General features: G+C 43.5%; 1 protein-coding gene across 6 annotated transcripts in view; it reads left to right on the top strand.

The window, feature by feature from the left end:
* The window catches only part of CACNA2D3 (calcium voltage-gated channel auxiliary subunit alpha2delta 3), an 832,272-nt gene that overhangs the window by 168,114 nt on the left and 637,910 nt on the right, over nucleotides 1-26,248 (top strand). For all 6 annotated transcript variants that reach the window (XR_013357842.1, XR_013357841.1, XM_077858494.1 and 3 more), the window contains one exon: nucleotides 8,597-8,713. Coding sequence is in view for 4 of the 6 variants with exons in the window: in XM_077858494.1 (XP_077714620.1) it covers nucleotides 8,597-8,713 (117 nt within the window). In the remaining 2 variants the exon portion in view is untranslated. The remainder of the gene's footprint in view (nucleotides 1-8,596; nucleotides 8,714-26,248) is intronic.

The raw sequence follows: 26,248 nt of genomic DNA, 5'->3' as shown, positions 1-26,248 counted from the left end.
AGACTGCCTAGCAAGGGGAAGCATGTTGTTCACCTTCCTGTGTCTTGAACTCCAGCCAGTGATTCTAAGCCAAGTAGGATACTGCTACCAGATTTCAAATCAGTAGCATCCCAGCAGAATCCATGCAAATTCTTTCCCATTCATCCCATCGTGGTCAGCCACCTTTGCTAGAAATAAGACAGAGGAGACAGCAGGAATTATATCACTTTCTCCCCATTGGAGGGTATCTGATGAGTTTACATACATCTAAAGAGACTTTTCCCTCCCTTTCTTCCCCTTCTCCCCAACCTACCCTTGTTCCCACTGTCCATCAAGCCTTAGGCACAGGTGTCCTGCCTCTGTTTATCAGCCACCTTGTGGTGGCTCATGACCATCTCAGTACGTTAGTAGCATACTTCATAGACTTCATTTCCCAGGAGGCAAGGAATTATACATGTGATACCATCATCCCCTTCTCTACAACCCTTGGCAAATCCATTGTTTTATATCCTTCCCTGGGACCTTTTACCTCTCTGGTGACTATGATGTCCTTCCTATTCCTGGCCAACTTTTCATTGTTTATAGGACTGTTGGTTTGACCATAATTCCTGGTACTCATCCCTCCTTACTCAAGGAGAAATGTATGTCTGTGCTTTATAGAGTGTGATGCACTCAGTAGAAGACACACAATATCCTCCCACCTATGGCAGACGTGATCTACCTGCACCGGCAGACAGGGGTGGCCTCAGAAGGAGACCTACACAGAATGGCTAGGTGGGATATCGGGGCTCAAGTTTATATTGAAATGATCCATGCGGCTCTGTTCCAACTTGTTTATTACTTACTTTTAATAAAATGGATCAAAACGTGGCTTCCCTATACCCCATGGGAACACATGCATTTGTCAGTAGTCCTCCACTCCCTCTACCCGCCTGGCACATGGTAGGCTATTTCTAAATATTTGTTGAATGAATGAAAATAGCAGTGGGTTCAGTTTAGGTTCTTTTTTTGTGTGTGTGTTGGTGTGATCCTTATTTAAATGGTTGGTTTAATGAATTTAGCTTCTGTGCTGCGACTGTTTCAGAGCTTGAAGGAACGAGAATAAGATCGAAAATTGAACCTTAAGGTAGAAACATGAAGTGTCGTCAGCTCTTATGCTAACAAGCCACCTTTAGGGGTTCTGAGCTTAGCCTGTCTCCGGGGTTTCCCAGTGACAAGGTTTGTTGGGGGATCTGGGTCAAGGGATTTCAAGGGAAGTGCTGGAAGCTTAGGGGAGGGATGGAGAAGCAAGCCAACTTCTCACAATTTCTCTCAAGTCATGGGCTTTGAGGCAAGCTCCCCAGATTCTCACTTGGGGATGGGCAGGTCCTTGCTTTGCCATCTCCTCCCCTGGACCTTCTGCCAGTCTTCATCTAGTGATTTAATTATGCGGAATCTAGAGATGTGATTTCAGTTTTTGCTGAGAAAATTTGGCCACGAGACCATGTTCGGATGCACCAGCTCTTTAGCTAAGGGCGATCCCCCTCTCCATCTTCGGCAGGAGGCACTTCATTGATGGTGTGGCTGCGGGGGTGCTCAGAGCCCCTTTTCCTGCGCTTGGCTTTTATCCCAATTAACTGTGATTGGTCAGAAGTCTCCTGACCGGAGCCCCCTCCTTGGGGGCTGTTCCAGGTGACTCACTTCTAGATACGCAGTCACCATGTAGAAAAAAAAAAAAGATGACCCAAATGTATGAACGACATTAAGCGTTCTGACAGTGAAGTAGTGCTTTTCTCTTCCTGGTGTTTGTGTGAAATGATCTGGCAAAATAGATGCTGCAGAAATAATGCATTTCTGTGTCTCCCTTCTCCAATGATAAATGTTCCTGGTGCATCACAGGACTCCTTGCCAAGTGCTGATGCTGCTAACAGAAGGAATGGGAGCTTCAGATGTTCTCTTGTGACGGAGGGAAGAAACCGTCTCAGGCGTGCCCTCCTTCTGGGTCAGGAATGCAGAGAGGTGTTCCTGGGAAGGGCTGTGCTCTGCCTCCACCTGGTCCGGGCTGTGGTGTTCGCATCTCTCTCTCTCTGGCTGCTGCCTCAAACCCGGAGGACGCCCCGGGGCTGGGGGTGGCCAGCCAAAGAGCACCGGTATAGCCAACCAACCTGTCGGAATTTGTCTTTTACATGAAGAGCTTCAGTTCCAGAAGGCGTTAGTAGGAAGATACAACAGTCCCGGGAAGCCTCTGTAGCAGAAGTGCCAAGAGAGAGAAGCAGGGGAGCCTGAGGATTTGTGGTGGGCATTAGGTGTAGGCATGGGGCTGGGGCCTGTAACGGACGTCCTCCCAGTCTGAAGCCCTGGAAGAGAGGCCTCATGATCCCTGATGCTCTGACTCAGGCCACTCAGGCCCAGGAGGTTCAGTGATTTCCTTAAGGTCACGTGGCCAGCTAGCCCAGACTGCTGCCGTGTCCACCCGTCAGCCCTCTGGATGTCTAACAGGGAGGCCACCTCCCTCCCATTCCTCTGGCCCTTATGGCCTTTCTGCCACGCTATCTCCCACACCCTGACCACTCAGGTCCCTCAAATCCTTTTCTCTATCCAGTTTTACTTCTCTCCTACCCTTTCTGCATACTGAGGTATTTTAAAAGCACACAAGGGATTGCTGAGCCCCCCACCCTTGAACCCTCCTGGGCTCTGGCTGTTGCCTAGCTCCATAACCCACACGCCTCCACATCTTGCCTGCCTACCCAAATCAGGATAAGGTCCAAAATCTTAATCCTGGCACCCTCCCTTGATGGCCTGGCCCTGCTTACTTCTTTGGCCTCGTCTCAGCAGAGTCCCCACCTTGGCCATCCATGCACCAGTAAAGTGGACCAGGAGCCCCAGACAGCCTCTTGTCCCTGGACCTCTGTCCCTGCTGCTCCCTCTGCCTGGCATGCTTCCTGCCTGTTTCATCTCCCACCTTGCCAGCCTTGTCATCTCTTCTCTAGCAAGAAGAGAGTCACTGCCTTGACCACCCAATCAGGGTACTTATCGTGATGTTGTACCTTCTTAGCCCGTTTACTCATTAGAATATTCCTGACCCATAGACTGCCAGCTTTCTTCAGCTTGGCTCGTCTCCTTATTGTGCTTGTGTGTAGTACCCTGGCTGGCAGAGCGGAGACACAGAATAGAAGTTTGCAGAACAAATGAGATGTGCTGGAGACAGGAGTCAAATACCGATTGGCCTGAATCTTTAATGAGGTGGCATGGTATTTCTTCTATGTTTGTCTTTTCCTCTGCTTTCCTCTGTGTATTTACAGGGACCTGCTGATACTTTACTAATTCCTTTTCCTAGTTGAAAGGCTGCTGCTTTTTTATGAAGCAGATGTAATTGCTAGTGCAGTCCTTGGAGCTATAGGAAATAAAGCATCACTGCCTGCCCAGCTGTGTGCGGAGGCAAATCCTGGAGGAAAAAGAGTTTGGGGTGATTTGCCTCCAGGTCTTTCTTGGTACCTTGGAGAACAAAATACATTTTGTAGCCCAAACACCACCAGAGAGTAATTTATTTTTTACTTATTCATTTTTTTTAAAGATTTCATTTATTATTTATTCTTGAGAGATACAGAGAGAGAGAGGCAGAGACACAGGCAGAGGGAGAAGCAGGCTCCATGCAGGGAGCCCAACGTGGGACTCCATCCTGGGTCTCCAAGTTCAGGCCCTGTGCTGAAGGTGGCGCTAAACCCCTGAGCCACCCGGGCTGCCCAAGAGTAATTTATGATTAGGGCTCCACAGCTCCTTTCAGAATGGGCTTGCTCTTCTCTTTCCAGATATTTTTATTCTCAAGAGCTAGTCTGCTCCTTTGAGGCCAGGCTCCAAGCTCACCCCCTCAGTGGCCCTTGGAGGGTCAGAGTCCGCTGCTGTGATATCAGACTGAGTGGCTTTTGCTCACTTGGTGCAGCCTTGTGAGCTGCTACAGCCTTGGTTAAACAGGTGACATCTTCGGTTTTTGGGGTTTGACTCTCTTGGTGAGTCCAAGCCACCATTGGCTACAAGAGTAATGAGACAGGGTTACAAAGGCAGTGAAATGGGCCCTCTGAAATAAGTTTGCAAATATTTGGACTGTTGGTCCCTTACCCCCTACCGCCAAGTTCAAGAAGACCAAGCAATTAGAGCCTTAATAGGTTTAAAACTTACTCTAGCCATTCAACTTCCAATTACTGACTAAACCTCTCTGTGCCTCAGTTCCCCATCTGCAACTTGGGGATGATACCTACCTATCAGAGTGGCTGTGAGGATTAGACAAATTAATATGTGAAGAGTTTCTGGCACCGTGCTGAGCCCGTGATACACGGAGGACTCATTTTACTGACTTCCTTAGGCTCCACTAATGAAGACATGCTGCTTAATTACACAGATTCTAATTGGGACCACATTTCCCTAAAGAAATCTGTTTATTAGGTGCCCATATGCTATTCGCATATAACTACAACTTTTATATTTTCTAATTTCCAAAATAGTATTTTCATTGTAAAAATTAGAAAATACAGGTAAGCTAGAAAAGAAAGAAAAAATCCTCGGTGATCATACAGCCAGCTGTGAACATTTGGCATATATCCTTCTAGCAGGGGGGTTCGTGTGTACGGGTGTATATGGCAGATTAGCAATTTAAAACAAAACGTTACTGATTACTATCTGCAAGGTATTGTAACATCCTCTGTGTGCATGTTTCCTACATTCTTTTACACAATTCGGGATGGATTTGTGGAATTCTGCAGTACTGTTGTAGCTTCCTCTGTTTGGTTGCTGGATGTCAGATTGCTTGGTTTTGCACAGTAGGCACATTTTTAAAGGTTCTGATACATATGACTATACCATTGCACTAAGGGCTTGCAATTGGTGAATGGCTATCACTGTGTTACTCTCTCTGTTCTTCAAAATCCTTTGATTGCAGCAAAGTGTAATGTTTCCTGGTAAGAGTAGGGCGTTAAGCTGTTTGACCTGATTCCAATGGACATTAGCACATCTTGGAAAGAAGGATTTTTTTTTTGCTTATAGAGTAACTACCCCAGGGTGGGGAGAAAGTAGTGCAGTCCTCATTGGCAAGGAGGACCCATTGTCACATGTCCTAAAGGGAGAAGACTTAGGCTGGCAGAGGAATGGAACCAGTGAATGGTTACATTTGTCCCAGATCTGGAGTCCTTAGCTTGGCCAAGAGCTTTGTATTGAGATTGGTTAGCTAGGTCACCAGGCACAAGTAGTCCTGGGAGACTGATAGCCTTCCATGAAGCCGCTGGCTCCTTTTCACAGAGCAGACTCAGAGGAAGAGAGGATGCAGGAAGATCTCATTAAAAACTTGAGGGATGATTATAGTTAAATAAATTGATTCCTTTCTAGAGGTCTCTTGGGAGAAAAACATATCCCAGGAATAGATATGACCAGAATAATGGAGCCCTATCTAAAAAACAAAAGATTCAGGTAAAGGCTAATTGTGAAATGCATTTTCTTTTTCTTTATCTTATGCCTCTAGATCACCTTTTATTACAGATTTACTTAAGATTTATTATATTGACTCTGTAAATATTAGACTGGCAATTTTGTTTTGTTTTACTCACTTCTTGAACTTTGGAGTTTTGGTAATGAATCAGCCTTGAGTATAGGCTGGCCTCAGCTGCTGGCTTTTGGAACACATCTGGAAGGCAGCAGAGAACCCCAGGATTTTTGGCTCCAAAGGCATTGGCTTGCATTCCAACTTAGGGAACATTTCCAGTGATTGTCATTGAAGTTTTATTCATACACAAGAGGACGCTGTTAGCTTGAGCCAGGGTTGGGCTGGCTAGAGCCTGCATCTCAGTCCAATCCAATCAACCTCTCAAGGGGTGGAGAGGTCACCATTATAGGAACATAGAACACTGCAGTTGCGTCCCTACTTGAATCTTCCTTGTACTGTAACATTGAAATTGTTTTGCAACAGGCTTCATTCAGAGAAGTCCTATGAGTGTCTGCTGTGGGCTTGTGGGCTTGCCCCCCAGGCCACACAATCCACAGGGCCAGGAGAGATGAGCACAGAGTGCTCTGGAGCTCAAAGGAAGGGTACAGCCTCATCATCTTAGAGAACCAGTACAGCATTGTCAAGGAGGAAGGGGAAGCTAGAAGGTGGGATTACTTTCCAGGTGAGATGTAAGAGAGACTCTCAAGACAAATGTGTTAAGATTTTTATGGATATTTTCAGGGAGCAAGGAGAAATGTGTCACTTACCACCCATAGTCTGTTACAGAACAATGCAGAGCAGCTCAGAGCATCTTACAAATAATGTAGCAGATGGATGTCTGTCTTGGTCCAGACTCAGACAGTATAGAATTACATTAGTATGTTTCCTTTAGGCTCACCTTAATTCTCAGAAATACCAGACTCTTAGGCCTGACATTTCAGAAACCCCAGTGCCCAGTCTGGGGGTCCTTTCCTGCCCTTCTTGCTTCTGCTCTGTCAGTATCAGGTACTGGGCTCTGGGGACTCTAATCAGATGCACTCAGACTCCAGGGATTTCATTGTAATCTCAGGGATCAGAAGGATTCTTTCTTATATTCATTCACATAGGGTCATTCTCTCTGTCCTCAAACTCTACTCTTTTTAAGACATCCACTACTATTTTCTCAACAGACTTGGAAATCTGAACTAGGAAGGAAAGTGCCTTGTTTCACATATGCACACACATACACACACACATACACACCCTTCCTTTGGGTAAGGGAAAACAGCCTCCTCTCACTTTACACTTTTTGAAGTAAAGAAGGGCAAATAAGGAGAAAATACAAATTTTTTTTTGAAAATACAAATTTTTATTGTAAAAATTATCTTTCCATTAAAAAGCCATTATATCTTCCACTTCAAAAATGACTCTCAAGGTCTCTAGAGCCTATGTAAGAAGTGGAGCCCCTTGTTTTTTCTAAGTAGGAGGTTGGGGTGAGGGCTTAGTGAGTGGTTCAGGTTCTCCTAACACATAGGGTAAATATAAAGCCCTGGTATTTTTAGTTCCCCAGCCTTGTATTAGCTACATGAATGTAACGGATTTCTGTTGACATTGAAAGTATTTCAAACTACCTTTGGGAGGTATTTATTAATAAACATATTTCTTTCCAGTGGAAACAAAATTAAATCTTTAGTTAAACCAAGCTTTTGGGGGTGTCTGGGTGGCTCAGTGGTTGAGCGTCTGCCTTTGGCTCAGGTCATAATCCTGGAGTCCTGGGATTGAGTCCCGCATCAGGCTCCACGCAGGGAGCCTGCTTCTCCCTCTGCATGTGTCTCTGCCTCTCTCTCTGTGTCTCTCATGAATAAATAAATAAAATATTTTTAAAAAAACCTGAGGCATTTAAAAATTAATGAATTCAAGCATAAAAACACATTACATGTTAACATAAATACATATTTCATGAAAAAGTAACTATATTTTACTAAACAAAAGAAAGAGGAGTGGCACTTTTTTTTTTTTTTGAAAATTCTTTTTGATGGTTAAAGAGAAGACAAGTGGATCCTCCTATCTGCTTCTGTGTTCAGTGTTGTGGTTTTTTTGAGATTTATGAAGAAAATATGGCTTTACATAGATATGCAGTTGAGAAAAAAGAAGACTTGATGGGGACCCTGAAAGGACCTTAGGGAACCCTCAGGGGTTCTTGGGTCACTTTGAGAACTGCTGGTTGAAATAGCTAAGTCAAGAAGGTGTGATAGCTTTCAAATGAAAAATTGTCTTTGAGGATTTGAATAAGTTATGAGTCAGATCAATCTCTATGAACAGATAAACACCTTATGAAATATTATCTAAAGTATTTGTTTTTATGGTTTTTGTACTTACTGTACATTCTCTTTTGTGTGAACTCATTGAGGGTACATTGATGAACATTTAGAATGTTTATAAGTTGCTCTGCCATGTGATTTTCTTCAATTCCCTTTCCAGTTTAGGAGTTGGCAAACTTTTTCTGTAAAAAAGAGTAAATATTTTAGTCTTTGTAGGTCATCTGGTCTCTGTTGTGACTACTAAACTTGATTGAATATATAAACAAATGGGTGTGGTTTTGTCCCAATAAAACTTTATTTATAAAAATAGGTGATGGATTGGATTTGGCCCAAGGATTATAGATTGCCTACTCTGCTATAGTTCTACATTACAGTCATCACCTTGAAACTATTTTTCCCTAAGTCCGCAGTCTTTGGCCATGAAAAAATTAAGTTAGCGATGGTCAAAGAAAAAAACCACAAGAGTTAAATTTCTTCATTTTTATTTTATGACACATTTGGAATAGTCAGTTTCTAGTGGCGTTGGCAGTGGGATAGCTAATGAATCTAGGGCAGTCCTCCAGAAGAACGGCTGAGTGTGGTCAAGTTAAAAGTATAGAGTGTTGATTTCAAGAGCTGAAGAGGATGGATGATAAAGAGTTTGATTGCTTTAGGGTTTTTTTTTTTCTTTTCCTGGGTGCTAGTTAAGTTTCTAAGAGAGCCAGTGCCAATTTTTCACATCTCTCCTTGGCTGGTTTAATAATTTTGAAATACAATCCAAAATCTCAAATCTAAGAGAGGCAGTCCTATTTATTCCTTGTAAGTAGATATGTTCTGAAATCATGGGTATGGTGTTTTATGCTTTTCTTGTTGCCCTCCCTCCTTACAGAAATACAAAGAGTATGAGAAAGATGTTGCCATAGAAGAAATTGATGGCCTCCAACTGGTGAAAAAGCTGGCAAAGAACATGGAAGAGATGTTTCACAAAAAGTCTGAAGCAGTGCGGGTAAGCGCCTCTGGTTTCTGCTGTGTGTTGCCCAAAGACATAGAGGTCCCTTCAGGGAACTGGGAACTGGCATTAATGACTCCAGCTCTCAAAGAGTGAAGTTGACTCAGTTGTTCTGTAAATACTTTATTTTCTTTAATTAACCAGCAAGAGAGTTAGCAGGGGCAGGATAGGGTTCGGATGCTAGTTTTCATCTTATAATTTTGTGTCTTCAATGGATGTGCCCCTTAAGTGTGCAGCCTCAGAGGATGGCTTGGGACTGTGTGATACATTCACTAATGGCCAAAAGTCATTCCAAGGCACATCATAGTTCAACTAAGCAACTATGAAAAATTTAAGCCATGCTTGCCAAAATGTGGAGTTGAAAATCTAAATGGAGTGAATGGTTCAGATGAAGTTGGAGGTTTTCCTTGCCTCTATTGGAATATTACTATAATTATAATGAATGTCTTGACCAGTAAGAGCTCCCTGAAATTTCATATTGTCAGCAGGATGAATGGAAATCTATCATTTTGGATTTCCAAGATGGCTTCCAACTTTATTCCTTTTTGCCCGCTAAACACTACATCTTACATTCTTGCTTTAGAACATGGGAATGTTGTAACATCCCACATTCGTGCCACATTGGCCCAGGGTTATGGGAAAGAATTGCAGTCTGAAGAGTTCTTTATTTCTAACCTTTGTTTTGCCTACCTTTCGGTTTTAATGATTATTACATTGCCATAAAAGAGCACTTCCTACTTTAGTTTCTCTCACAATTAATTGCCCAAACAAAATTTTTACATGTTATTTCTGCTTTAGACCTGACAATTTCCCACATTTGCTTGTCTCTAAAACATTTGTGCTATTTTGATTCGGGGAGGGGGGAGGGTTGTAGTTTAGTAGGTAAGAGGGTGAATTTAGCCTGGGTTCGGTGCCTGCCTTGGTCACTTACTGAGCTTTGACTTCAGTAAAAATCACTCTGTGAGCCTCAATTTTCTCATCAAATAGGAAAAACAAATAAGCTGTGTGAAGATCAGACAAAGTTATGCTTTTGGGCTACTTAACACAGATCCTGGGCACATTAGCAGTGCCTAGTGAATGACAGCTTCATACTGCCATTATTGATTATTATTGATTAAATAAGTTGAGACTTTTTGGTGGGAACTCTGACTTAGAAGAAAAAAAAATACTTTTATTTGCTATAGAAATAGTGCTCTGACAGCCAGCCCTGGGAGCTTCATGTTGATCCCTGTGTATCCTTATGTCTCTACCTTGAAGCAAGGGCTATTCTTCTTTTTTTTTAAGGATTTATTTATTTTATTTTTTAGAGAGAGTGAGTGGGAGCATGAGTGGGAGGGGGCAGAGTGAGAGGAAGGATCTCAAAGCAGATTGAGCTCCCACTGAGTGCAGAGGCCCATGCTGGGCTTGAATTCAGGACCCTGAGATCATGACCTGAGCTGAAACCAAGAGTCAGAAGCTTAAACTGACTTAAACCCGGGTGCCCCAAAGCAAGTGCTATTCTTTATAGACATGGTGGCCATTCACATCTAACACTCAGGACCTGAAATTAAAATGCAAAACCAAGAAAATTAAAAGCCCACCATTACCATTATTTTCTATTTATAAAATGAATACCCCTTTGGTGGAACTTTAAGAATGTATTGAAAAGTATCAGAGAAAAAAATCACCTGAAAGTCAGGCCTGTGTTCTTGTGTTTCCTTCCTATCAGTCTTTTAAATTTGCATTTCTATGCATATAGTTGTGTGTTTTTCTTTTTCAGATTTGCAGTTCTATTGCCCATTTGCTTTTGTGTCCAGCTTCTTTTCACTTCTTTTTATCATTACAGTGTGAGCTGCTCTTGGCATCACTATTCTGCATGATTTTCTTAAATGACTGTGTCACATTCCAGTCTATGCATGTGTTGTAAATGATTTGACTGTTCCTCCAAATCTGGATATTTAAGTTGTTTGCAAGTTTTGATATAAATAATACTGCAGTGACTCTTCTTGTATATTAATAGTAGATCAAATGACTCAGCACTACTAAACGTTTGGTGTTCTCTAAGGATTTTACATTCGTTTGCTTGTCCTTAGAACAGCCTCCAGAGGAAGGTATCCTACTATCCCACTTTTACAAAAAAAGTGAGAGAGGCAGAAGTTAAGTCGCTTCTCCAGGGTCACATGGGGGAGTGAGGGATGATCTCCACATACCCGGATCTAAGTCCACATTCTTCATCACATCCATGTCCTCAGCATCCTGCAGGGTACTTGAATTTCCTTGAGATGAATCCCTGAACATAGAACAGTTCAGAGACACTAAGCTCATCTTTAAAGCTCTTTCTGCACTCGAGGACTCGAGGACGTTTCTGTCCAGATAAGGTGATGCCAATTCACAGTTCTTCCGGCAGGAGTGGCCTGTGAGTACTCATTTGCTCGAATCCTTGCAAAAAATTAAAATGTTTTATTTGGTTTTAAATACTAGTAACAATGTTAGAGAAGGAAATGCTATTCTTGTTTGAACTTGGATTTCTTTGTGAATCACAGAATTTTAGAGCAGAAAAGGACAGAAATCTCTTAGGTTCTGTCTCTGCAATTGACAGACACGGAGGCCCCGGGACCTGGCACTCGGGGCCTGTGCAACATACCAGGAGGACACAGAGGTCCCGTCAGCCCCAGAACCTGGGTATGTCGCTCAGAGGCAGGAGGCCCATGTGGCAGGTGAAAGGTTGGTGAGAAGAACTAAGGAACCAATGGACCATCCATGGAGAGGCTAGGAGGCATAGGAGATGTACTGATCTCTGCTCATGCTTATGAGTCTCTATGCACCAGGTTCCATGCTAAGCACTTTATACTGTTCCTGTATCGTGGCTTAGAGTTGGGCACGCAGGCTCGGCAGGGGGGTTACTGGCCCAGGTCACATGGGCAGGCTCAGTAGACTTCCTTTGGCACCCCACAGGGGAGGATTACAGTGCCTCTGGGTGTATCTGTGCAAAGTGTTTTACACAATGACTGGCAAAGGGTGAGCACTCAGTAAATGTTTGCTGTTAACATTGCTGGTGAAGGGACCTTGGAGTCTGTAAGTATTTAATAATGAGAGAAGCTTGAAGCTTTCAAAAGCTTCAAGGATGATGAAAGGAGGAAACTTAATTTTGAAACCTTTTGTTTTAAATTAATGTCATTAAAAAAAAAAAAAGACTGAAATGGTTGTGTGGTTCCTTTGAGAAGGAAAAAAAAAGATGCTTTATTTGAATTGAAATGTACCCAGACAAGAGGCATCCAGGATTCTCTGAACTCTGTATTTTAAAGTAGATGTGCGAGGCCCTTTGTAAACACAGTTGATGCCATAAAATCTAGGTTAACTGGTCCAGTGATATGTGGCACTCTCTGCTCCCAATCTTTAAAAAGGAAAGAGGGCTTGTATGTCAAGTTGGTGTTTGGTTTGGAGGCAGTTTTGCTGTTGAGACGGGCCTGGTCCTGTTGTGAGCCAAGCAGCACTATTGGCAACAGTCACCAACCTTGTGGCATTTGGAATAAGAGGAGGTGGCCACTGAGAGACCCCTCTGGACGTTGCTTTCGGTGAAAGCCAAGGAGCAGTGGGTGTGACTGTTTTTCATATTATAGTGACATCTCATTTCTCACCCGGGAAAGGTTGCTATGTGCCCCTGGGATTGGTGAGCTTTTGAAGAACAAACACGTCAATGAAAATTTGCCCATGGGTTTGCAGTGGAGTCAAGTTTTGCCGCGAGGCAGAGGCACTAGAATGAACCACAGTGCAAAGGGGCCCTTCCTGTCCCAATCCATCCCACCCTCTGAGCAGGGACCCCTTTCTCAAATGGCCCAATAAAGAATGGAGGTTAGAATTTGCTCCATCATTTTGATGTACCACATATAGAAATTTTGTTTCCCAGTGTCCAGCCCCAACACCAGCAACCTGAGTCAGGTGGGAGGTCCTGGTGCCTTCCTGCCCATCACTGATCCAGGGCCAGGGACTCATCACTGGTGGGTGGGTGGGAGGACTCAGGAACATACATAAGAAAGAACTGGCTGACGAACAACACAGAAGGTTAAAATTTCCATGGATGTCTATAAAATATTTATGAGACTGGAGGTTGCAATTGAGAAAGTAACACCAACTCGTTGGGTGCGTGAAGGTAGGTGCAGTCCCTCGGCTCCGGCTCCTGGAAACAGAGGAGGACTAGTGATTTAGCCCTTCGCCTGCCTGTCATCTCTGGGCTGTTAAACAATGTTGATCTTTTCTCTGTCTCTTCTGGCTTGATTTCATCATTTCCCCCATCACTTTTCCCAGTGATTAGTTGAATCAGAGTGATTTTATCATACTCGTCCCCTGTTTGAATTACTCTTCACTATGCAATTATCCTATCACAGAAAGTCCTATTTTCTCCCTGTCAGATGTCTGGAGTAAATGTGAAACTCGAAGTGGCCTGCCCATTACATAACCTCTGTCATCTGGTTGGTAATGGACTATATGTAACTTTTTTTTTTTCCAGCCTAGCAAATTACAAATAACCTTAGCTTCCATAATTCCCATTAACATAATGGTGCCATCATTATGGTAGCATGTCTTAACTAATATTTTCTAGCACTTTTTAACACCATTGGTGGTTTAAGTAATTTTTTCAAATCCACTCTGAGAGTTGATGCGTAGGGTTATTTTAACTTAAAAGCCAGATTGGGTTTGATGCGGCGATGCTGCTACTTGCTTGTGTACAGGATAATTGTACCCAAAGCATTATCTCCCACCTTCTTTGTTGGGAAATATTCATGCTACCAGGCCCTCAGACGATGTTGCCAAGCAATTTATCAAGTTCGAAGTCCTTATGAATGAATGGACAAGAGATGGAATCCATTTGCTTTTTTAGTTCATTAACATTTCAAGGAAGATATTCCATCTGCTGGACATGGAAGATGTAATACACATCAAGCCTCTGCCAGCAGTGGACTCCTGGGGGGGCCATTCCTAAGTGACACCTGGAAGTGCACCACTATGTCACTAGTGAGAGCTCATCTGAAGTATTGATGGGAGGCACATTTGACCTAGCTCCCCTTCCTCCTGCCTTGCTGATGATTTGAGGGGAGTGAGAAGCCAAAGAAGTGCATTCAGTGGTGCTGTTATGCAGACAGGCTGCCCCAGCGTTTTCTTTGTCTTGAAAATCCAAGCCTCTACAGGGAGTAGCACAAACCATTACACAGCTGGAAGGATCATCTGAGGCCCCAGGGAGCTCTGAGCAGGCACAGACAAGCCTGCATTTGGAGAAGAATCTGTAGGAAGTAATTCTGAGTAACTGTGGGTATCTCTGACTCTACGCATATACTTTTAGGACAGATTCTAACACAGCCAGGGGATGTCATGATCCTGGGATTTTGGGATGGCCATATAATTGAGATGAGCAGCACGACCAGAATAAAGTAGATAAACCAGGAAATAACAAACAGAAGGACTTTGGAGAATTTATAAATGTATACTAGCATTTTCAAGAATGGCTTTCTAAGGGTGAGTTCTCCAGGATGGTTATTGCCTTTAGTCTTGTGGAGCAGCTCTGGGGCAGGCACTGCCTTCATCACGCCAATCTTGGCTGGAATTGTAGCCTCCTTCTGGCTTGAAAGTTCCTCCTGCTTTTGGGGCCATGGGCTGATCCACAGGGCTTTCACCACTGCGCGGGACTGAGCTCAGGCCTCCGCAAACTTAAATATGTTTCACGGACAGAGAGAGGATTATAGGATGCTATCTATTTTGGTAGCACATCAGGCAAAACATTAAGTATTTTATTTGCTGTTCAAATTCATCTTCTCCCCAAAACAATTAATTAGAAATGTCTAAAAGAACAAAATCTCTGGGGGACTATGAAAAGACAGAAAAAGCAAGTTGTCCCTAAACTTTCTAAGTGAATCTGTTGTTTTCCTATCTTGGATAAAGATATTTCATACATTTTGATAACACTCTGAAGCTCAGACCTGTAAATAATCTTGTTTTACTTAGTTTCTGATTTACATTGATAAAAGGATAAATCAGGCACTTGAAAAAGAGTGTTTTGCTTAAAAATAAACATCCTTGCTTCTTGGGGAAAGCTAAAAGAGACTACATTATATATTAAGTTTCTCTCTCCTCCTATAGCTACCTGCTGTTTGCTGCAGAACTGATTCCCATTATAGCTGTACTGTGGGAAGTAATTGCTGTTGTACAGTAATTCAATTTCGGTGCATTCACGCATCGGTTCACCGATAGGGGTTTATCTGGACAAACCTGGGACTTGAAAGCTTTTTATCGAGAAATTCCACATGCAGCAAGACATTTTTTTCCTAGGTAACGAATATCAGTATTTGCATTTAATAAACATTTACCTTCTCAGAAAAATGGATTTCTTCCCTCTGCAGAAGAGATTTACGCCAATCTTCCAAAAAGCTAGAGGGTACTATTAAAGCAAATTTCTCTAGCTGTTTTTTGACTGGTGTGTGTCTACATATGTATGACTATAAAACACATCTATGTCTTTATGTAAATATATACACCGAGGCATGGAAAGCAGGAGGCACTCGAGGAAAGCACGATCTGTACCAAACATATATGTGATATAAGGGATTAATATCCACAGAGACTGAATGAATACTTCTGGTTTAAAAACTCATCTGTATCTGCAGGCATTGTGAAAATTGGTGAGGAATATTTTTAGAAGGATATCCCTTAAGTTGGAAATGGAACCAACCAATTTGTTTGTAAATTTCTACGTTACAGGATGGTTCTTAAGACAGAACTGGTTCTTCCTGTATACAAGGACTCTCAGATCATAAGGACTCTTTCGATTCTAAGTCCAGAATGTGCTGTAGAAGTGTCAGGAGCCGAATATACTAGCATTGCTAGGAGGGCCTTTAGTTATGAGCCAGTAGAGGTGACTGGACAGATCCCAAAGATTTTTCTGCCTTTGTTCATTTCTCATCTCACTCAGAGTTTCAAAATGTGTTCCTTGAAGGAGAAGTAAATTTGTTTCAGGCACAAAAAATGTTTTAAGTCACAAAGGAAAAGACTATTATCTATTATGTTACTGTATCTTTTGGCCTATATGCTTTTTTTGTCCCTCCTTCCCTCCCTCCCTCCTTTCTTTCCTTCTGCAAACTGGATTGCAAAACCCCATACATATGCGTAAGACAATTTACAGCAGAAACCTCAAACCAGAAGAAACTTAAAAAATAGCACCGATCTGGATTCACCAGTTTTGATGAGGTCAGCGAGCCATCCTCGGTTAATGGATGAGGTCAAAACCACAAGGAACCACATGGTCTTCTTGGGTTTCCCTCCAAATGGGGTTGGGTTTCCTCTAACATACTTGAGATTGTATCCACCTGAGTCTCCTCTCAGAGGCCCACAAGGCTGTTCTCCCGCCTATGCTGAGAGTGAGCAACTCTCCTGCTTTCCAGGGGAGATAAGCTTCCTGCCAAGAGAAGAAGGAGCTACTGGACCTTTTTGTAGGTGACATTTCATCTCCTGTGTCCTCAAGCTCTGCCTGTGCCATCAGCCTCGGGCCAGAAGTTGGGTTGGCTTAGTGAACTGTACCCTGGCTTTCCTGCTTATTCTGGGACTGGTGGCCCTTAGGAGGAGTTCTTGTTTGTGGACAGAACCACTGTACCAAACTCTTCCCAACTTCATGGTTATTTGTCCCATTTGGTTAGAAACTCTCCATTTTTAAAACTTTATAGAAGAGTTAGTTCTGGGTTTTCCATATAAGTCACTTCACCCATATTTGCTTTGTTTTGATTTGATTTCCGTGATCATACATATTCATTATTTCTTTTGAAACCTTTTGACAATTATTTATTGTGAACCCTAATCCATATTCATTGTAAAAGAAAAAAGAATGTGCGGAAAATGATAATGGAGAAAGTAAAGATCAAAGCATTAAGAGGTATTAAAAGGTACTTGATGTCTTTTAATACTGTTTCTTATTAAACATCCTAATTTCTAGTTTTCCAGATGTCTTTTCTATTTGTGAACACGTGTATGCATATATATATACTTCTAATGTGTATGCATATATATATATATATATGTGTGTATATATATATACTTCTAAAACACTGGATTGTCCTTTCTTGTAACCAGCTTTTTTACAAAATTAATTTTACATATTGTGAACATCATTCCGTATCAGTGAATATATATATGTGTATATATATATATTTCCGTTATTTTTCATGACTGTATAATAGTCGGCTTTCTGGATGTTCCAATCAAGAAATTCTCTTTTGGTGAACATTGATGTTATTTACGATGTTATTTACAGTGTTTCACTATGATAAGCAATGATATGAAAAATTCTTGCAGAGAAATTTTGCTCATTTATTTGATGCATTTGTTAGGATGTATTCCTAGGAATAAGATGACGGCTTTTGGTATCCTTTGTCAGTGTGCCTTCCAGGCAGCATCCATCTACTTGTGTTCCCACCTGTTAGGCTAGAGAGGCTCTCTTTCTCCACTGCCCTTTCTGACATTCGGCTATTACTTTTGATCTTTGTCCGTCTTACAGACACAAAGTAGTATCTCATTTTACTTTGTTTTCTTTAATTGCTTGCTGTTTAGCATGGTGGATCTTTTCTGGCTCCCCACCTGCTGTGCAGCAGGGTTTGTGGCAAATTACACAATGTCTTAGAGAATAAACATCAGTGTCATAGCATAGAGAAGTCTAGCTACTGTCTCCCCACATACCTCAGAGAGGTGTATGGGCTCAGGAACTCACTTGGACACACTTGGAGGCCCTCCCTACCTTTTCCCTCTTCCTGGACTGTATTGTAAGAATAGCCTGGTTGTAGGGGTAGGGATGTGGGACACTGACTTGCACCAAACTGCCTGGATTTGGGATGCCAGTTTGAAAGAGTTTTCTGGGAATACCAATGGCTTAGCACCTGAGGACTACACTTTGGTGTCTGGGTGTTCTAGACCTTCCTACTGCAGGAGAAAGTCACTAGTCTTGAGAGAAGTTGAGCTTGGTATAGCCCTTCTCACTGAGAAAGGACTCAATTTCCAGACAGCTCATTGTTGGAAACTTAGACTGAGGGCCAGGGTCACCTTGGGTCTGTTCTCTGTATGGTACCATCTTTTTATATGTTCATTAGTCATTTCTTCTTCCTTTTTTCTTATAAACTGTTAATGCCTTTTCTCATTTCCTGTACTATCTACTTCTTTTCTATGTCCCAGCTTGTCCCCACTCTAGCCCCAGTACCTATCACAGGGTCTGAGTCGACAGTTAAGTGCTCATTAAGCATTTGTTGATTGACTCACAGATCTTCATCTTGGAGTTAGGATAGCTTAAAGTCAGAGTGGTAATAGGTTATACCTCTTCCTTTTGACCAGAAAACTCCTGAATGATGAAGAGGAAAGAAAAGTATTAGAGCTTAACTGCGGAAAAACTACAGGGCTCATGGGCCTTCCAGAACCCTTCACCATCTGTTCCAGTAAATGAGTCCTTTACATGCTGTCCTAAGTCAGACTGCCACCTTCCTAGACTCTACTCCTCAGCTTCAGCCCAGTCCCTCCCTATGTGGCCCTCCTCCTGGAACTAGGTGAATGGGGCACTTGAAATGGGCAGAAATCAGGCCAGCTGCTCAGAGTGGAAATAAAAGTTAATGGGGACGCCTGGGTGGCTCAGTGGTTGAGCGTCTGCCTTTGGCCCAGGGTGTGATCCCGGAGACCGGGGATCGAGTCCCACGTCAGGCCCCCTGCATGGAGCCTGCTTCTTCCTCTGCCTCTCTCTCTTTGTGTCTTTCATGAATAAATAAATAAAATCTCTAAAAAAAAAAAAGAAAAGAAGTTAACAATTTCTATAGAGGGAATCAAATAAAGATCTTCCTTCCTTCCTTCCTTCCTTCCTTCCTTCCTTCCTTCCTTCCTTCCTTCCTTCCTTCCTTCCTTCCTTCCTTCCAATTTGGCCAGAACTGATGAAGGAAAACTTGATTCCTGGACAGGGGAGAGAGGAGGAAGTCTATGTACTGCAGATATGATTAGCAGAATGACAGTGAATTTCCCTGGTGTTCTCTGAGCCCAGGTGAGAGATCTTTTGGTCATAATGTGCAGGCTGGATGCTAGAGCTAGGATGTGTGCCTCTAGGTTTGCCGGATGTTTTTCTTCCTGTGGCAGGCAGTAAACACAGACAGCTGGCTACCCCCAGAAATGTAACAAACTGGCATACAAGCAGGTTCAAGGGGCTTTTCATAAATCTGAGCGTGGTGTCATGAAGGAGAATTTTGGAGTCATGCTAAGAGAAGTTGGTAAAGTCCCCACTTCTGGGCTTGGTGTTGTCCCAGCTGTAGCATGGCTGAGCCCTACCCCACCTTGCCACCATGGTCTATAACAGTATCCTGCTTACTTTCTTTATTAACTTTTGAACATTGTACCTAACTTTGTTTCACTCAGTGTTGACTTGAGAATTGCTGTCTCCCCACTAGAACCCCCATGCCATGAGGACAGGGACCATGATGGTCATGCTTCCCCTTATAGCCCTGGGACTCAGGCTGGGCCCTTGGTGAGTATCTGTGAATGAGTGAACTTGCCACCCTGGTAACAACGCTGTCATGGGGTTAAGGTTCCCATGCCTGGCAAGACCATTTGGTCACCGGGACATGGTGCTGGGTAAGGTTTCCTGTGTGTTTCCTGTATGTTTGTGCCCTGGCCCCTCTTCCTCTTCCTCACCAAATGATGCATTTCTCCTCCGCCTCAGAAGTTTGGATTTGCTTTTTATTGTGCAATGATAAAGAGAAAAAGAAAAATCTCTTTCCCATCCAAAGTGAAACATCATTTAAAGTCATCTTTCCATTTCCATTGCCTATTTTTATTCTCCATTTATAAGACTGAGTTTTGAAAGATTTCCTGTCGCTTTGGTCAAGACCAAGTGGACCAAACAGCCTGGAGAAGAGGCTCGTGGCCATGGAGACCCATGTGAAATTATAGTGCTGATCCCTGCCTTTAGCCCAAGTAGCAATTACGCCCCATCAGGGCGCCCGCAGGGAAGCTTTGAGCTTGCCTCACCGCCTCCTCTGACTGCCTTGCTTGCTAGAACTAAAAGAGCGAGGTGTCGTCTGCAGGTGGGAGACTTGCAGGACACTGAGCCAGAGTGGATGGGTGGGGGCAGCTCTACACAGCAGCATTACACCAACGTGCTGGTTCCTCTGCTGATTGTTCAAAGACTGGTGTCGTTTCTATACCAGACCAGGTAGAGAATAATGCCACTTAATTTATACTCAGGCGAGGCAAGAGAAATCTTAAAAGGTTTGTGGGTGGGAGGAAATTACGGTGAATCACTGGAGTGTCACCATCAATAGATCAAAATGACAGAATAATGCCATAATAATAATAATAATAGTAATGATAAAAGACCACTGGCTATAATTGTATAAATTACTGGCAACAAATTAAGGGTTTTCAGCAATATTTTGAATGCATAGTTAGTATGTTTAACTGGGGATGTGTCGGTGGCATCAGTTGTCTGTTTCTGGTCTTTGCTCAGTTTCCCATATGGAGGTAAGGAGCAGCTGGTCCCACAAACACAGCGATATTATTTACGTTTTGTAAATTAGGTTATGAGGGGAAAATGAAAAGGTAGTTGGGAATTCATTGGCATTTCATTTACACTGCATTCAGCAGAGGGATGACAGCCCTTTTGGGTAATCAGAGTCTTTGTTGAAAATCAGCTGGGAGATCATTGACTGCACATCTCGAGCTGTACTGGATGCTCGAATAGACAACATATCATGCTTTTGTACGATCAGGGGCAAATGGAATTTTTTTTTTTCTAATGTGCTTTTTAATTGATTTTGTGTGTCAGTTGGGGGGGGGGAATCATGTCGTTGGGAATATACTTAGCCTTTCTCACTGTATCCAGTGATTCTGGAGCATCTCATTAGGTTATTTGATGGGCTTCACAGCCCCTAGAAGGCTGGCGTGGCCATCAGAAAGCAGACCCTCATCTCAGTCACAGTGGGGGAGTTGCCTACAAACACCCCAACGCCAGCCAGAGGAGGAGTCCCCTTCTCTCAAGCAGGTGCCTCTGGGAGAAGTTCGGGTGAGGCAAAGGTACTGGCCCTCAGCACTTTTACTGAGAGGTGAGCTGCCGGGTACCAGCCAAGGAGGGGCAGTGGAAGCAGCCCCAAGGCAGGAGCAGGGCCAGACTTGAGCAGGGCAGGGCCTGTAGGCAGCTGTTGGGACAGCCAAATGGCAGCCTCTGTTAGAGCGGTTTTGTTGAGCCAGGCAGCCTGTCCCCAAGAGGACTACCCCCAAAGGCTCAGGGACCTCCTCCCCTTGCTGTGCTGGGTGTCTGTCTTTGCAATCGGTGCGGTCATCATCTGGGGACAGTGTGGTCCACATCAGGAAATCAGAGGTGGCCTCTGATGCCAGACATAGTGGAGATGATTTTACTCCAAGGCCATGTGTTCTCCCTTCTTCACTTGGCAAAAAATGAGTACGGGGTGGAGTCAGTGGCTATTCTCCTAAAGCTGTGTGTGTGAGTGTGCATGCGTGTATGTACATGTGCATCACCTGAGTGCACCTCTGGTGTTGGGGATGGGAGCTGAAGAGTGGGGATCAATGGATTGACGTTCACCCTCACAGCGGTTGCTTCAGTGGAGACGGGCAGGTCAAAAAGAAGTAACTGTCACTGTTCCAAAGCTGTGGCCCCCCAGGCCAGTCCTGGCCACAGACAGGTTTTACTTGGTCCATGGGGCCTTTGGGGGAAAAAAATGAAATCACATATAAAACTATGAAGTGATATAAAACTATCCAGATTTAAAGCTAAAAAAAAAATTTAGAGGTGCACCCCTGAGAGGTCCCCGTTCCCCACACGGCAACAATCTGCACAGACTGTCTATTTTATTGATTTCTGTGTTGCCCGCCAGCCACGTATGTTGCTGCTCTGGCCCCAAAGAGGGTTGAACATGCAGCCTCTGGATTAGTCAGATCAGGGCCACAGCCTCTTTTGGGGAACATAGCAGACAGAGTGTTTGAGTCTGTGCAATTTGAAAGCTCAAAGGCAGATACTCAGAGCTGTTTGTAAATCATGCTATAGAAAGCGAGCTGGGCTCATCCTTGTTAGGTTCATCGCCATCATCACAGTTTGGAGCGCTTCTTGGCAGCCAAGCCCCTATATACTGTGCTTTACGTGTATTGTCTCATTTAAGTGTTATATCCCTGTGAAGTTGGATTAAACAGTTCTTGCCTGGGGGTGGGGGAAGATTGTTCACAGGATACAAGATAAGAAAGCGTTATAAGAGGGTATGGGATCTCTCTTTCTCTGTGTGTGTGTGAGTGTGTAAGCACGTATGCGTGTGTGTGACTGTCTCTTTAAGTTTGTAAACCACTGGACAGGATGCTTTCCGAAATTTTCTTCACCTTTAACATTTTTCAGGTCTTTAGCCCTTGTTTTAGGCTTTTACAAACAAGAAGTTCTATTTCTTTTCTTGGGTATTTTCTCCCATCTCAAAGAAGACCTGATCTATGTAAATAATTCCCATTTGGTCTCATTCATGGAATTAGGAAACCAAAATCGGAGCGCCCCCCCCCCCCGTCCCTCCACCGCCCCTCCCCACCACACACACTTTCCTACTAGAATGATGACTGAGACAGTATCTCTCACAGGGAGAAGGGAATGAAAAATGCTCAAAGTGGTTACATTTGAATATGTGGCACTTATCTCTCTGTGCAGGCACCTTATAGAAAAATAATTCATCAAACTTCGTTGAAGAAAAAAGAACATTACATCTTCATCAACAACAACATCAAGAGCTCACCATGGTAGGAACGGGACAATAAAGGAGTTATTTTAGCAGAATTAACAGGAAGAAATTAGCCCCATGTATCCTTCCTTTTTATCATGGTGTGGTACATTTGCATATTTTGAAATTTCACATTTGCATAGTCAATGATTTTAAATTAGAGTCCCACATCGCCTCTCTGATGTTTGTCATGTGTGTTAACTCGTCGTAATAACTGAGTTGTTAGCATTTAAAAAACAGTTATCTCATCATTGGTCCAACTGAACACACTGCACTGAGTTACCTTTGCAATTTTTTAACAGCTTTACTAAGATACAATTCCTATACAACACTATTCACTCATTTAAAGTGTAGAATTCGGTGTTTTTTAGTATATTTGCAGGACTGTAAAACCATCACCCCAATCAACTGCAGAAGCTTTTCATCAACTCAAAGAGAAAATCCTATACCTAGTGGCAGTCACTGTCCACATGCCCCAAAACCTGCTTTCTCCATGGCTAATAGGCAAACACTATTCTACTTTCTGTTCTATAGATTTATCTATTCTGGACATTTCCTTTAAATGGAAGCATACAGTGTATGTATGGTCTTTTGTGACTGCTTCACTGAGCATAATGTTTTCAGGGTTTATCCATTTTATAACATGTATCACTACTTCATTCTTTGTCATGGTCAAAACACGTTCTACTGTATGGATTACCGCATTTTCTCTATCTGCTCATCAGTTGGAGGTCCTTGTGCTGTTTCCACTTTGTGCCTGTATTGACTGATGCTACTGTGATTATTTGCATCCATGTTTTAGCATGGACACATATTTTTATTTCTCTTAGGTATATATAGGAATGGAATTGGTAGTCAAATGGTAACTCTATGATTAACCTTTTGAGGAACTGCCAGATTGCTTTATAACATGACTGTGATATTTTATGTTCCCACCAGCAATGTTTGAGAGTTCTGATTTCTCCATATCCTTGCTAATACTTGTTATGTGTCGCACACATTAGTGAGTACAAAGTGGTATCTCATTGTGCTTTGACTTGCATTTCCCTAACGGCTGATAAGATTGAGCATCTTTTTTTTTTTTTTAAAGATTTTATTTATTTATTCATGAGAGACACACACACACAGAGAGGCAGAGACACAGGCAGAAGGAGAAGCAGGCCCCATGCAGGGAACCTGACGTGGGACTTGATCCCGGGTCTCCAGGATCACACCCCAGGCCGAAGGCGGCGCTAAACCACTGAGCCACCGGGGCTGCCCTATTGAGCATCTTTTTATGTGCTTATTGGCCATTTGTATGTCTTCCTTGGAGAAATGCCTGTTCAGATCCTCTGCCCAATTAAAAACTGTGTTATTTGTCTTTTTATCATTGAGTTTTAAGTGTTCCTTACATGCTCTGGATACTAGTCCCTTATCAGATATATGATTTGGAAATATTTTCTCCTATTTCATATGTTGTCTTTTCACTCTCTTGATGATGTCCTTTGTAGCCAGAATTTTTAATTTTGACCAAGTCCAACATATCTATTTTTCCTTTTCTGTCGCTTATGCTTTTGGTGTCATATCTAAGATGTCACTGCCTAATCCAAGGTTGCAGAGATTTGTGCCTATATTGTTTTCTAAGATTTTTATAATTTTAGCTCTTACATAACAGTTTTTGACCCATGTTGAGTTAGTTTTCGTATTTGATGTGAGGTGGAGATCCAGTTTCATTCTTTGCATGTGGAAATCACTAGCCTCAGCGCCACCTGTTGAAAAGAATCGTTGTCACTCAGAGTGAGTTCCTTTCCACTCTGACATGTAAATCTACCAAAAGTTATTATTGGCAGAGCTGATCCCTATAGCTGTGATCACAATGGCACTATTATGCCGATGCTGACAAGCATGTATCAAGCATTCTTCATATGTTATCTGCTTTAATGTTTACAGGCCTTTTTTGAATTGGGTAGAGTTATTACCAGTTATTAACCCAGGCTACAGATGAAGCAGCTGAGGCCCAGTTTCTCATTGTAGGCAGCTGAGATTCCATCCCAGGCAGTTTTTCCCCTCAACCCACGTGTTGTACTGCTTCTCCTCCGGTTTTTATTAAGACCACATAAACAGGGATCCCTGGGTGGCGCAGCGGTTTGGCGCCTGCCTTTGGCCCAGGGCGTGATCCTGGAGACCCGGGATCGAATCCCACGTTGGGCTCCTGGTGCACGGAGCCTGCTTCTCCCTCTGCCTGTGTCTTTGCCTCTCTCTCTGTGTGACTATCATAAATAAATAAAAATTTATAAAAAAAAAAAAAAGACCACATAAACAGTGGCTTTCAGGTGTCAGGGACCCAGCTAAGCACTTAAGGTGAAACATTTGAGCACTTTTCAGAGTATACAGTTCATCAGAATAGCCCAGGAGAATTGTTAGAATGAAGATTCCATTTCATAGGCTGAGAGGCTGCATTTCCAATGCATTCACAAAAGCAGACCCTGTTGGTCAGGGGATCACATTCCAAGGAGGGATTTAGTTCACTTGTTCTCAAACTTGGAAGGTGTGTGGGGGGGCACATTGGAATCGCCTGGAGGTTTAAAAACTATGGATGCTCAGCTCCCTCAGGGATTCTAATTGCCTTGGTCTAGGATGTGGACTGGGTGTGGGGATTTCCAAAAACTCTTGGGATATTCTTATGAGCAGCCAAGTCTGAACAGCACTGAGTTATCTCATCCCACCCTGCAGAGAGCCCCACCAGGAGGCACTTCAGTCTGCTCTGAGAGGCAAGGCTTCTAGCTTATGGAGGCTAGCTGACAGGCCGGTCACACAGCTACTGGGCAGGAGAGCTGGGATTCCAGTCCAGGCCTGATTGCAAGGGCAGCTCCCAACTCTCTTGTCATGCTGTATGATGGCCTCCCTATTGCAGTCAATTTGAAAAGGAGCCTGAGTGATGTGGGTGACTTCCAGGGGATGATTTACCTGGAACTTCCCCTGGCCTGAGCCAGCCCTCAGAGACGGTTGTCTGACCCCTGCCCCAGGCTGCTGGGCCCCTTCACCCTCCCCACACAGGGGCCTCTGTTCTCTCCTAGGGTGCCTATGGGACTTGCGTGCATTGTTCACTTCCTGCTCCTCTGAAATGACCCAGATATGGGGTCCCAGTTATAAATCAAGTTCAATTTTTCTCCTTTATCTGGTTTCTTCCTCAGGGAATTGGACAGGGTGAGCAATGCTTTGAACTAATGCCTGTTGGGAGTGGGGCAAAGTGCTCATTTCTTTGAGAATCCCTGCCATTTTAAGGAGGAGATAATAAAAGTTGAGAGTAGTGGTGCAATCTATTTGTTGACTCTTCCTGCCCTAAGCTGCTTTCATCCCTATAAGGCTGAGTGGCTATGGGCCTTCACCCCGCCTGCCTTGCCTGCACTTGGCCACATGGGCTTTGACCATCCTGTCCATGCTGTGGACCATGAGCTGTATCTCCCAAAATGGACAACCTGGGCCTTGGCATTGGCTGCTGTGGGAACCAGATTACAGCCACGAAGAAGAAGCCAGTTCCCTCCCCACATGGAGTTTACTGTTTCTTGTGGGAGCTGGATCCTGAGTCCAAAGCTGTGAGTGGCACAGGCCTAGAGGCTGGAAGCTCTGCTGCCCGGGTGGGCCCCCAGGGGAACTGAGGATTGGTGAGGAGCAGAGCCTGGGGCCCAGAGATGGCAGAGGAGGGCTCCAGGCAGAAGCAGCAGCACATGGAAGTGGGAGAGGGAGCAGGGAGTGAGTGGGGCCAGTTGATGGAGCTGAAAGGAGGACAGAGCAAGGTAGGGCT

The sequence above is a fragment of the Canis aureus genome, chromosome 19 (assembly GCF_053574225.1).
Source record: "Canis aureus isolate CA01 chromosome 19, VMU_Caureus_v.1.0, whole genome shotgun sequence".
Taxonomy (NCBI): Eukaryota; Metazoa; Chordata; class Mammalia; order Carnivora; family Canidae; genus Canis; species Canis aureus.
Note: the sequence above shows the minus strand (reverse complement) of the source record. Positions and strands in the feature narration are given on the sequence as shown.